Source organism: Solanum verrucosum, unplaced genomic scaffold (genome assembly GCF_900185275.1).
Source record: "Solanum verrucosum unplaced genomic scaffold, falcon-dt-bn FXZP01000208.1, whole genome shotgun sequence".
NCBI classification, from domain to species: Eukaryota; Viridiplantae; Streptophyta; class Magnoliopsida; order Solanales; family Solanaceae; genus Solanum; species Solanum verrucosum.
In genome coordinates, this window is record NW_026020329.1 from 1,658,788 (window position 1) to 1,671,965 (window position 13,178).

General features: G+C 30.4%; 1 protein-coding gene and 1 non-coding gene across 2 annotated transcripts; one reads left to right on the forward strand and one right to left on the reverse strand.

The window, feature by feature from the left end:
• The first annotated feature begins 4,911 nt into the window (after nucleotides 1-4,911).
• LOC125836074 (60S ribosomal protein L18a-like) lies at nucleotides 4,912-7,433 on the forward strand. Its single transcript, XM_049515159.1, has 4 exons — nucleotides 4,912-5,014; nucleotides 5,107-5,222; nucleotides 5,603-5,666; nucleotides 6,846-7,433. Exons 1-4 carry the CDS (start codon nucleotides 5,000-5,002, stop codon nucleotides 7,185-7,187), a joined length of 537 nt encoding a protein of 178 aa, XP_049371116.1. The 5' UTR covers nucleotides 4,912-4,999; the 3' UTR covers nucleotides 7,188-7,433.
• A 4,935-nt stretch (nucleotides 7,434-12,368) lies between these two features.
• LOC125836104 (U6atac minor spliceosomal RNA) lies at nucleotides 12,369-12,496 on the reverse strand. Its single transcript, XR_007443446.1, has one exon. It is a non-coding gene; the product is annotated as a U6atac minor spliceosomal RNA (small nuclear RNA).
• Nucleotides 12,497-13,178: the final 682 nt, after the last annotated feature.

Sequence of the window (13,178 nt, forward strand, 5' to 3'; positions counted from 1 at the left end):
CAGAGAACAAACTTTTTCTCTCTCACCATCCTCAACGTTCATCTTCTTCATTCAAAAAGAAAATCAGTAGAACTCTTTCACATTTATATGATTTAATGGTGGGATGAGATCTACACACGAAGAATGTTGAAATTTCTACAAAGTGTGGTTCCTCCCAGTTGAAGGATCAAAAGGAGAAAAAAAATGAAGCAAAGAAAAGGGTGAGTCCGGCAAATCAAAAGGGAAAGAAGAGGAAAGGGAAAATTGTAGAAACCCCTTTTGATTCGAATTCTGATTTTGTTAGTGAAATAAAAAAGAAAAAAAGAAAAAAAAACAAATGTAGAAATTGCTCAATCTTCAAAACCATCAACAAGAAGAACAAAAAAAAATGGAATCAAAAATCCCAATATCCAAAAGGCAAAAAAAATTGTTAGGGTAAGTATTATATTTAATTTATTTACACATTATTCAAATTAGTGATTTTTTTGCTAAAAATATCACATTATGCTTATTGTTGTTTCGAAACTTTTGTTTGGGTGAAACTTGTACGAAATGTGAATAATATTTGTATGAATCTGACTTTAATATATGATTTTGGGATATTAGATGAAATGTGATATAATATTGGTATGCAAATGGTATGAATTGTATTTTGACATTGGTATGAAATTGGTTTGATATCAGTAGCCCAATGGTATGAATTGTTAAATTGGTATGCAAATGGTATGAATTGTTAAATTACTCTGTTTTATATGAATTATGACTAGTATTGATATGAAATTGGGATTTTTTCTAATAGGAAGGTTTCTTTTTCAATTTATTCATTAATGTATTTAAATTTTTAACATTGGTATGAAAATGGTATAAAATGATTTTTCTTTCAAAAAAAATTTAGTGATTGTGATTGGTACACATGTTTATTTGCTAAATACATCAGTAATTAAGTTTTTGATATGCGTTTGGTTGATATCGATGCAAAGTACCATTGTCAAAGGTATGCCACAATCATATGACATTATGGAAAAACAAAGAATGATGATGGCGCGATCAGTGAGAGTGAAGTAACTGGCACTGTTGCTAGCAAATTTAGTGGATCCCGCATAGCAAAAGAACATGCTCCGGATATCAGCAATTATCCCACACCAAGACCACGGAGATCAAATTTGAGATAGTTGATTTCACCTTAGACTATTTAGAATTACAAGTTTTTTTTAACTTTTGGACGATATTTTTGTGTTTGTTACAGCTTTAAGTATTTGATATATATAATATTCACTGGTTTATTCCAAAAAGATACCAACTATATATGAATTACAGATTAACTATTGTAATCGCAGGAAACTAGTTATATACAGACTGCATTCCAAATGGATACACCATTCTAAAGATAAATTACAGATTGACTATAATAATTCTCGGGATAACAGTTATATACAAAATGCATACGAATTGGATTCAACATTTTAGAGTTTATGATTTTACAATGTCTTATTAACTAGAAAGAAATCATACTACTAATTTAGAGTTCATGAACTAACCCTGCCTTATAATTGGTATCCATACTATACACCTTTGGCATCCAAATTCATATTCTGACACAAAAAATAAAAAAATAAAAAATGCATGAAGTTGGTATCCAACATGTATATACCTTGTATAAACGATTATGCCAATGTAAAATAGTGATAATTGTATTTTGTAACAACCTCAATTACATTTTTGTTTTACATTTTTTCATCCTGGACAATTTACGACCTAATTGTAAATTATATTGTCTTAACAAGCGTGGATTAAGTATTTTTAAAGATGTATAAAATGGATAAAATAAGATTTTTTAATTTATTTTAACAGATTAGAGTGAATTAAGGAAAACAAATATTCCTAATTAGTTTGAATCTCCTAAATTTATGCTAATTAATAATTATCATCAATCAATTCAAATTTAATTAATACACCTATTTCCGTTTTTTTAATTTTTTTCTTCAAAATCGATTTATTTTCCTTTTTTATCTATTTTTTTTTCAAAACAGATTTTTACAATTAATTAAAAAAAAATATTTTTTTAATAAAATGTTATAACCTGAAATTTTTTATTGTAACAACTTGAAAGTTTTATTCTACTGCTATAACTTGAAAATATTAGTCTAATAAATGTCATATATGAAATTTTCACTTTATTAAAAGTAGTTCAATTCTCTTATCTGAGTTTAAGATCTGACAGTTAGATTAACCACTTTTAGGCACTGATAATGTTATTTTGTTTTAGCTAATGGAAAAATGTTTATATTACATGTGAAGGCATTCTGCCCTGTAAACTTAAGTACTTATTCGACATACTTTTATATAAATATAGCTAATGATGTTTATAATTAATGAGTATTTTCAAGCACTTATCTTTTAAAAAAAATTAAAATGTTGGACTCGTGCTTAGCACGAGCCATGCCCTTTTAGTAATACAATACATGTACAAGATTTTCTTTTGTGTGACCTTGACAAATTAGCTATCATTTTTTATGATGCTAATGCAAAGGGAAAATATGAAGAAAAGGCATGTCACGTGATGCTGGATGAAATTTTTATAAAGGGTAGGTAAGAGTATTATTGTTTACATATTATAATCTTACTACCAAATGAATAATGGTTAAATAATTCATAGAAATTGATATATGGCAGTACTAAAATGAAAATATTCAGAGGTCTCGGGTTCGAGCCTTGGATATGGAGAAAATTATGTTGGGAGCGCCACCTCCGAATGGACCCTGCAGAGCGCAATTTAGATTTAGTCGGAGCTCCAATGTGGGCTCTGGATACCGAGTGGAAAACAAAAAAAAAACATTATTAGAGTTATTTATGACAATATATAGAGATTTTTTTTTTTTTTATAAAATGTAGCAAATTACATTGTATTCACGTACATATAATATTTAATCCTAGCTGGAATCACACGAATATAATATCTAATCCTTAATTGAATGTGTTACTATACATGTATTTTCATAGTAGAAGTTGAATATATATGAAAACATCAATTATATTTTGTGACCAACTGAATTCAGTATATGTATTTTCAAGTTGTATGTATAGGCCAACTATATGGAAGAGGCTCCTCTCCGCGCCCATTTAATTTTTAATGGACCTGATTAATTTTTCTTGACCAAATATCATTAATCATGGTTATTAGTAATTCTCTCTCCTCTCATTCCTTCTTCAATCAGCAAAGAAACACTTCTTCCCCCTTCAAAACTCTCAATCAAACAATTGAAAATTAAAATTACATCAATATTTTAATATTTTTACATTTACATATGAACAACTAGGGAGAGTCTCAAAAGAGAAAGACTGAAATGGAGTGATTAGCCCCAATTAAAGATTACAGTTATAAATACCACAAGAAAAGAAGACCCAAAAAATAAATGGAGAATTTCACCAAAAAAAAAAAGTATATGAAAAAATATTTTCCTACCCATTTTTCATGCCCTTTCCAGATCCTTTAGTTGACTTTTGCAGAAACTCCAAATTGAAAAAGTTGATGTTACGAAGAAGACGACAGAGTTTTGTGGATCACCATTGTGACCGAACCAAGCTTCAAAAAAGTAGTCTCATGGGTTGGATTTTTTAAATTTTATTACCCAAATTCATCCTTTTGAGTTTTGTCTTCTTTTATCACGGTGTGCAAATAATGAAAAGAAAAAGCGATTGTTGTTAACAAAGCAAATTCTTTGCTGACTGAGAAAAAGTTTGTTGCAGAATTAAGTGAGAAAGAAAGAGAAGAGAGAGGAGAGAGAAAGAGAATTAGTAATAACCATGGTTAATGATATTTGACCATGGTTTAAAGGATGCTTTATTTAAATAAATATGGACCATTAGATTTTAAAAATTGACAGATGTCATTAAATTAAATATGTACTGGACCAAGTGGAGAGATTAATGTACTGGAGAGGAGTCTCTTCCAATATAAAGTATTTGTAAAGTGCATAGGGCAACCAACACATAAACATATACTCCCTCTGTCCGTAATTACTTGTCCATTTTTCCTTTATAGTTGTTCCTAATTACTTGTCTATTTTGATAAATTAAGAAAGACAAAATAATTTTACCTATTATACCCTCAATTAATTACTTTGAAAAAGGTAGAATTTCTTGATAATCTTAAATTTTTAATCTATTCACTTCATAATTAATAGGGGTAAAATGGTAAACTCACTATGTCAATAATTACTTTCTTAATAGGTGTGCCAATTCAAAAGTAGACAAGTAATTAGGGAGAGAGGAGTATTGTGTATGTCGCGAGTTTATTGCTGTCTATATTGAGAAAGGATTTTCAGATATACATATACGTATATCTTGTATGTTTGTTATTAATATACATAATATTGTTATTTTTTGGAAAAATTATTTAAAGATATAATTTATTTTACCATATTCTCTAAAATTTTCTATAATTTGAAAAAATTACAAAAATTTCTACTCTCTTCTATTACTGGATACATCACTTTATGTGATGTATCAGTCGGATATATTGGGACGTTGAGTGATGTACCGAAATCGAGACGCGATGTATCGGTCGGATGCATTGGGACATTAAGTGATATATCCAAAACCGAGATGCGATGTATCATAACGTTGAGTGATATATCCAAAGCCGGAATGCGATGTATCCAAGCATTTTGGGATGTATCCAGATTTCACCATATTTAAGAAATTTTGTAATTTAGAATAAAATTGGATATGATGTAATTAACTCTTAACACAATGAGATTTGTGTAAAAATCTTTTGTTTATGTTTTTAAAGAATTGAAACCGCTGCATGGGATAATTTTCTCTAGTAAAATTGGCAGTTTGTGCACTTGGGCCGAACATGCCATAGTTAAAGGCCCAATAAAAGAATATAGGTCTAGTTTAGACAGCCCATTAAGACTAGGGTTTCCTTTTAACATAAAAACCCTACCTTATTTTTCCTTCACTTTTTCGGACTGAAGACGCCTCCCAAATATTCAGACGCAAAGTAGCCGGGGCAGAAATGGTGACCTACAAAGTTAGTATCACAAACAAATTTTAACAGTTTTGCTTGATTTTCTCGTGTATTTGTTGCAATAATAACTGGAATTTGTGTTGTTGTTGTTGTAGTTCCATCAATATCAGGTTGTAGGGAGAGCTCTACCGTCAGAAAACGATGAGCACCCAAAGATTTACCGTATGAAACTCTGGGCTACAAATGAGGTCCGTGCCAAGTCCAAGTTCTGGTAATTTTTCTCACCCTCTGTGTGTGTTTTTTGTCATATGATCATCTCATTATTAGCTCCCACCCCTTCCAATTGGTATTAGTTCCTAACTAGTATAGTGTCATATGAATGAAACATACTCTATGTGTTGGGGGAATGATTGGTGGTGGCGTATACAGATTTTCACTTAGTGGCTCGGAAAAAAAATTAGTGCATTGTGATCAGTTTGAATTTTGAACGTGCTAAACTAACCTATAGACTTGTGTTTATGTTGAGGATTCAAAATTTATATATGTACATGAAAAATATCTTATAGATGGTGTATTTGTTTTGGGGTGAACACCCTCCCGACCCATAGATCTGTCTCTGATGATTGTGGTGTTTGATTTCGGCTGGAAAAGGTACTTCTTGAGGAAGCTAAAGAAGGTGAAGAAGAGCAATGGTCAGATGCTAGCTATTAATGAGGTATGATCAAATGCATTTCTTAATTTTCTCTTTGATAAAATGTGTCATTGGGATGTATTAATAGCAAGATTTGTAATGTTGTTGCTTATTTGATTTGTATAGTCCCTAGTTATTATTGTTGGAGTTCATGGTTAATTTGTACTTTTACTTGATAAATGTGTCTATGGTTAAGTTCTTTTGCTGGTTATCTAAAGTAAATGTTTCTGTTAATCTGTTATGATCCGTGAATAGTAGTTTCCTAGTAATCTGGTATGTCGGGGTCACCTAAGTGAAATCTTCCATTTGTTTGCCAATCGAAGCTTGTATAGACTTGTCAATGTTAGTCTTTGCATGTGATCAATGGTGTTATCTTCTAGATTTTATTTAACTTGTCTGGGTGATATCATTTTCAATTCCCATGTCATTCCTAGTGGTGGTGGTGGTGCACTAAATTTATGTTATTCCTCTTTGCTCTTCGAAATGAGGTCTGTTATAGTGTGATAGAGGTTGGGGGTAAATCATAAAAAATAAAAAGATGTGCATAGGTTTGGATGAAAAATGCAAAGAGAATGACTATAACAACAGCATACCTAATAAAATTCCACAAGTGAGGTCTTGGAAGAAAAAAAACACGATGCTACTTTTTAACAAGTAATACTTATTTTCTTGGATAGAATTTCTTTAAATAATTGCATGTCTGTAATTTGGGCAGACTTTCATAATGGTTTAAATATCACGGTACTACTGCAGAATGTAGCCTTTGACTCAGTAGTTCCAGGTTTTGGAGGTAGCCATAATCTATGTATGTATTCTTGTAATGGTTATTAAAAGTTACTCCCTCCATTTCAATTTCTTTGACCTGTTTTTGATTTGACATGGAGTTTTAAGAAAGAAAAGTAGACTTGAATTTTGTGGTCTAAAATTTAAGATATGTCAAATGTACCAAAACTAACCTTTGGGGTCTTAAACATGTCACGTAGAAAGTTGAAATTAAAGAGTTGCTAAAAAAAGGAAAGTTACATTATTTTTTAACAGACTAAAAAAGGAAAGTAGTACAAATAAATTGAAACAGAGGGAGTACTATTTCCTTTCTCATATATGATTATGCATCTTTTCTCATGGTGTATTTTTGTGGTTATACTTGATCCATTGACATAGATGCTGAACATTGTTATTGAGATTTTGTGTTTCATTTCGTAGATTTTTGAGAAATACCCAACAAAAATCAAGAACTATGGTATTTGGCTGCGTTACCAAAGTAGGACTGGGTATCATAACATGTACAAGGAGTACCGTGACACCACATTGAATGGTGGTGTAGAACAGATGTACACTGAAATGGCTTCTCGCCACAGGGTCCGCCATCACTGCATCCAGATCATCAAGACAGCCACTATTCCAGCTAAGCTCTGCAAGCGGGAGAGCACAAAGCAGTTCCATGACTCCAAAATCAAGTTCCCGTTGGTGTTCAAGAAAGTCAGGCCACCTACCAGGAAACTCAAGACAACCTACAAGGCCACCAAACCTAACTTGTTTATGTAAAACGTGTTTTGATCTTCTAGTGGATTGAGTTGCTCTTTCAAATTACTTCAATTTTGGTTCTCTGAACTAGTGGATTTCAACATTCACTGGCTAGGGGAGGAAAAAGACACTTTTGTTGTGATCAATCGATTATCTTTTGCGCTCTTTATAGAACTAGATATCAGACTATTATGTTCAATTTTGAGTTTGGTGTTTTGTTTCCTTTGACAGTTGCAATCTTAGTTATATTTCTCGATTTTTGGTTTACCTAATATTCTTTTATAGTGATGCCTAGGTATGCAATTTTCTCATTAAGTAATTCTATCATTCAAAGTGGTGATGCGTGAAGTGGATTATTATTTGAACTATTTTAAAAAATTTGTGCTTTGTACTATACTAGTGTACTTGGGCCGCGTGAAATGAAGAAAGTTAAAATAAAGTTACATACTAATATCAATAATTACTTTAATAAAATGATTCTTTTATTAATCACATAATTTCATAGAAGAAAAGCTATGAAAAATATTTAGGTTAAATATGAAATTCACTAAGAAATCAATATATGTGAACTTTGGAAAGTCAAATATTAAAAATAAATTTCATAGAGAAAAAGAGAAGGTAATATTAGAACTACTGAAATGTAAACTTGAGATGTGATCATTTGTTTTTTTTTTTAATTTGGGATCTTTTTTAGTATAATTTATATATATATATATATATATGTAAACTTGAAATCTGATCGTTCTTTTCTGCTTCTTTGTAATCTTCTAAATTATATTCTTAGTATAATTTTTTGATAATGTGAAAACTCAGATTGCCATTAATAGTTATTATTCATGACTACATCGTTAGCCAACACTATTTTTAATCATTATCTACAATTACTATTACTTGTCGTCGTCATCACCTAATCATCACATTTTTTAATTATTTTTATTGTACAATATTAGATTAATTTAATACTTGATTAATAACTTTTTAATAATTAAATTTTAAATAAAAAAAAGTTTACATATTTAAATGATGAAAAATAACAATCTTAATTAGTTAGTTTCCACATCTTAATATATTATTATTATTATTATTATTATTATTATTATTATTATTATATTTAAGTCCAGATATCCAATTATTTTTGGGACAACTTATATTGGGAAAACAAAAGAATGTAAAATTTAAAAATAAACATAAAAGAGAACAAAAGAGAGAATTAACTACACAAAAAGATTTAAAAAAAATGACACATACGAATTCCTATTTCTTTTAATTTTGCTTGGCTTAAACACAAAAATATTAAAAAGTATATTTCACATTTTAAATAAATATTACATTCAATATAATAAATTCCCAAGAATAAAGAGTCACAATAATTAAGAGGATTAACAATGTGGCTTTGGACTTGTTTGAAACATAATAGGTGTAATATTTGTACATTATTACACTAATAAAGAACACTAATTATAGGACAATCAAATTAGAGTAAATAGAAAGCAAGGAAATCAACTGTATTTTAAAAATTATAAATTAATCGTAATTTTGAAATAACTTGAGAACTCCTGGAAAACAACAAATATGAAAAATATAAAGACCGTAACTTGACTTATTAATAAACAACTTGAAATCTCCTAGAAAACAACAAAAATTAAAAAATTAAAGATTGCAATTTTACACATAAATAAATAATTTGTTTTTAATAAAACCAACTGTATTTTCAAAATTATAAATTAACTTTAAATTCTCATATTCTATCATTTTTGTAAATAAAAATTGCTCCACCAGACTATGGAAGTATATGTACGTATTTTTTTAAGTAGCATATCGATATCCATTGACTCATTTTCTGTTTCTATGTTTTAAAATATTATACCCACAAACACAATAAACTAATATTATCAACAAAAAAGTGAAAGATGAATTTACCTGAACAATAATTTTTTTGAAGAGTGTTATCATTATAATATAATCAAATTATCTAAGAATTGCATAGAGGTTTAAAGAGAATAAATTAAATGTTTTTTTAAAAAAAAAACTCGAGATTTATATCTTCACAAACACAAACAAATAATATTAAATTATGATTTCAACAAAGAAAGAGTTGTAATTATATTAGACATATCAAATTATTTTACCTTGTAAAATCAAATTATGCAAGAATGTCTTAACCATTTTCACTATAGATATATCTCCTATAATCTGCAAAATATGATTAAATAAGTTAAAAAATTATCTAGCAAAAGAAGAAAAAGATAAAGAATAAAGAGAAAATTGCATTTAATCATAAGTCCTCCTACACATATAATCAGTTTTGACAAAACATAAACAATTCAAAAGGAAATAATAGAACAGAAACATTACTTCTTAAGCACCTAAAAAAAAAAAAAGAATAATCAATATATATAGCTCAAAATCCATTAATCTCCATCTCTGGATGATTTCATTTCATCCTATACACAAGAGTCATGAAAAATAATAACAAATAGATTATTAGTCCTAAAATGAATCTCTATTTTTATGGTTATAAAGAGAATCATAAAGATAACAAAACAAAATAATTTATCTAGAAAAAACAAAAATATGCTTTGACATATTAGCCTTGCTTGCTAATTAAAAGTAATATATGAAATCATATTTGGAAAAGATAATGCACAATTTTAGTGTGATTTTATAGTGTTAATATAACCTTCTACATTAAATAATTAGAGGTTATGAATATGAAAGGCTTGAGAGGTTATGAATATGAAAGGTTTGGGAGTTATGAATATTATTAATACTAATTTAAGAATATAATTTATATAATTGAAGAGGTATAAGTTAAGAAGATGATTTTGCAAGAAAAAAAATAATTGAAAGAAATAAGAAAAAATGTCAAGAAAAGAAGAAAAATAAAATAAAATGAATGGAGGCCATAGAGAGGTGCCACATCACTTTCTCTATGTTCCTCTTATATATATATATATATATATATATATATATATATATATATATATATTGGTTAGCAATCCTAAGGTGTTTTCTGATAAGTGCTTATGTTCCTAGATGATTTGATGATCTCTTCACAAGGGCAGGGACACTAATTAAGGGGGAACACCAGTTATTGAATGAATGTTTGTTCACTCACATGAGGAGTTATGCAGGTTGTTTGTCATCATCAAAAAGGGGGAAATTGATAAGTTCTTATGTTCCTTGATGTTTTGATAATCTCCTCACAAGTGCAGGGACCTGGTCCTATGCAAAGTATGAATACTCGTCCAATGGTCAAAGTGCTGTACAACTGGAAAACTGTCTGCGTCAGAAGGTTGGTGAAGCTACAGAGTACTCCACCAATCAGAATCGACGAGGTTGCTTGTTCATTGGATAATAACTTTTCATGTCTAAATATATCCAAGGAAAAACAACAAACTAATTCATTCATTCAAAAGGAGAAAGCCATCACGTATTCTCAAGAACTTACTAAGAGAAGTTTGCAAGGGACCTGGTCCCTACAAGACTGCGATGTGAAAGGATGACAAGACAGCTGTCAGAAAAGCTGCCACTTCTGATGTGGTAGGTGCACAACTTTTCTAAACAACAAGCTCTCAGCCAATGGGCGGTCCCAATGAGTTTGTGTTCATTTTAATATAGTCTCTTTCAACAAAATAAAAACTCAAGATTTTGGCAAAAACTCACAAGCTTAAAAGGAAAAAGCCATCTTCAAGGTAGAACAATATTGACACTCAACAAAAGGATCTGATAAAGTGCTGAAGTATCTTTGTTGAGTTTGAGTTTTGTGTCTATCATTTTATAGGTTTTTGCCTCTTGAAAATTCTCAAGTATACAAGCAAAGACTATCTTCGTGAAGTATTCTCAGGCAAGCACAACAAGGACCTGATCGAGCTGCAAGCGTCATAGTGTGTCTTAGGAGTTTTACTTCTGTGCTTATATTGTAAATATGTTCCTAATCTATAAAGGATTCAGATTTTTGTGTTCGTTGTAAAAGTCTAAGTCAGTTGAGGCTAACTGATTTAGTGGGCAACATTGTTTGCTGCTTAGTCAAATTCTAAGCCATCTAGGAGCTAGTTGATTTAGTGGGCAGTGTGGTATTCGCTTAACAAAGTCTAAGTTATCTAGGGATGATAGCTTAGTGGGCAGTGTTGTATCTGCTCTGGCTCATCTAAGTAATAGGAAGTATTGCTTAGAGTTGGGATTAGTAGACTAATCTCAGTTTGTAAACTTGCTTTTACTTTTGCTTGAGAAGATTAGTGAAAGAAGTTTTTTGAAAAGTCCTGGCAGGCCAGGTCGTGGTTTTACTCCCTTGAGCAAGGAGGTTTCCACGTAAAGTTATTGTGCAATCTTTACTTTCAACACTTTGTTTATTTTCTGTTATTGTAACTGTGCTGAGGACCTGGTCCCATCTAGACCAGTGGACGCATACATTCCAACATTTTCTCATTTGTCAACGTTCATGAATGATGAATTGTAGAAAAACTTTGTATCGATTAAGTTCACGAGTTGGAGATAAGTGGACTTGACGGACCTAGATTGCTGGATCCCATTATTGAGTTTCAATCAAGAAGTGCCGAAACTTCAATTCAAAAAATCAATAACCTCTTTAGGGAAAAAATGGAAGACCAGTAATAATTAGTCCCGTTCCAGCATTTGGATTTGTCTGTACTGTTCTATGTTTATATCCTCATAGAAAACATTTCCCTTTTTACTTTTTAGGTGAAAAAATACTGTTAAAATTATTTCTTTTGAGATGTCATCCTTGATACTTGGAGAGATTATGTTATCTGCAAAATACATGGTTAAATCTCTTTTATCAAATTAGGCCTTCTGGAGAACATATCTATATACTACTAGGGAAGTTTAAAATTGAATTGAAAAAAAAAATTACTATTGGTTTATTGGTAACGGATTTAGCAGTTTTGGTAATGGTATTGATTTTATTTTATATATTGAGTTAATGGTTTGTAATGGTTTGAAGCTTTTTCTTAATGGATCAATATTTAGTTTCATACATTTATTTCTGACAGTCTCAAACCCTCGATTATTCTACAAGGTGTCAATGTTAGTTTTTGAGCAAAGATGTAATCTTTCAACTCACGTGCATGGTTCTTTAGTTTATCGCCTTTTTTTTTTATGTGTGTCATATCTTAATAGTTAAACTGATAATCGAAGCGTAACCCGTTATTTTCATGACTATCATTGATAACCGATAAATAAAAAAAAATTGGGTTAGATCCACCGAAGTGGGTAGCCTTAACCGGATGTGTCTGATAACAGGTAAAGCCCGAAGGCTGTTCCCGTCCCTGTCGGGGGAGATGCCAACCATCTCTCCTTTCTACGAACACAATATTAACTAAGTTACGCATTCTATATAAATCCACAGGGATTTCACTAAAGAGGCGATGTGGGATAGCTTGCAGCGTATACTGACCACTTTCTCATTTCACTTCCAACCTTTTCAGCTTCTCTCTTAAGCAATAAAGAATCACAAATCATAGGGTTACCAAGATCGGAATCACAAATACACATATTAATAATACTTATGCAGGAATTAGTCAGTTATGTATTAGTTATTCCATCTTTTACCTTTTATAAAATAATATGTAGATTCTTTCATAACTTATATATGTATCAATTATGCACGATTGTAAATTACAATCAAACGACATCATACTTGGTATGCTGAATTATATACTTGACAAATAAAATGCTACTAAACATGATACTAATTATTCTAATTTTAATACGTAAATATTTCACTTCTTAACCAGCAATCAAACGATCCCTTACTGTTTTCCAGTTTTAGGTTTCTCTACAATATAATAACAACAATCTGCGGATCTGTTAGTGAGAAGGGAAGCCAGAGCATTTAAAGGAAGGAAAATACAATAAATGATAGGGAAGTCTAAGCGTGAATATATATGATGCAACCCCGTAGCGGAGCTACATTGTATCAAGGATGGTTAAGTGAACACCCTTCGCAGAAATATTATGTTATAAAATGCTGATACAACTTGCTCAACATTT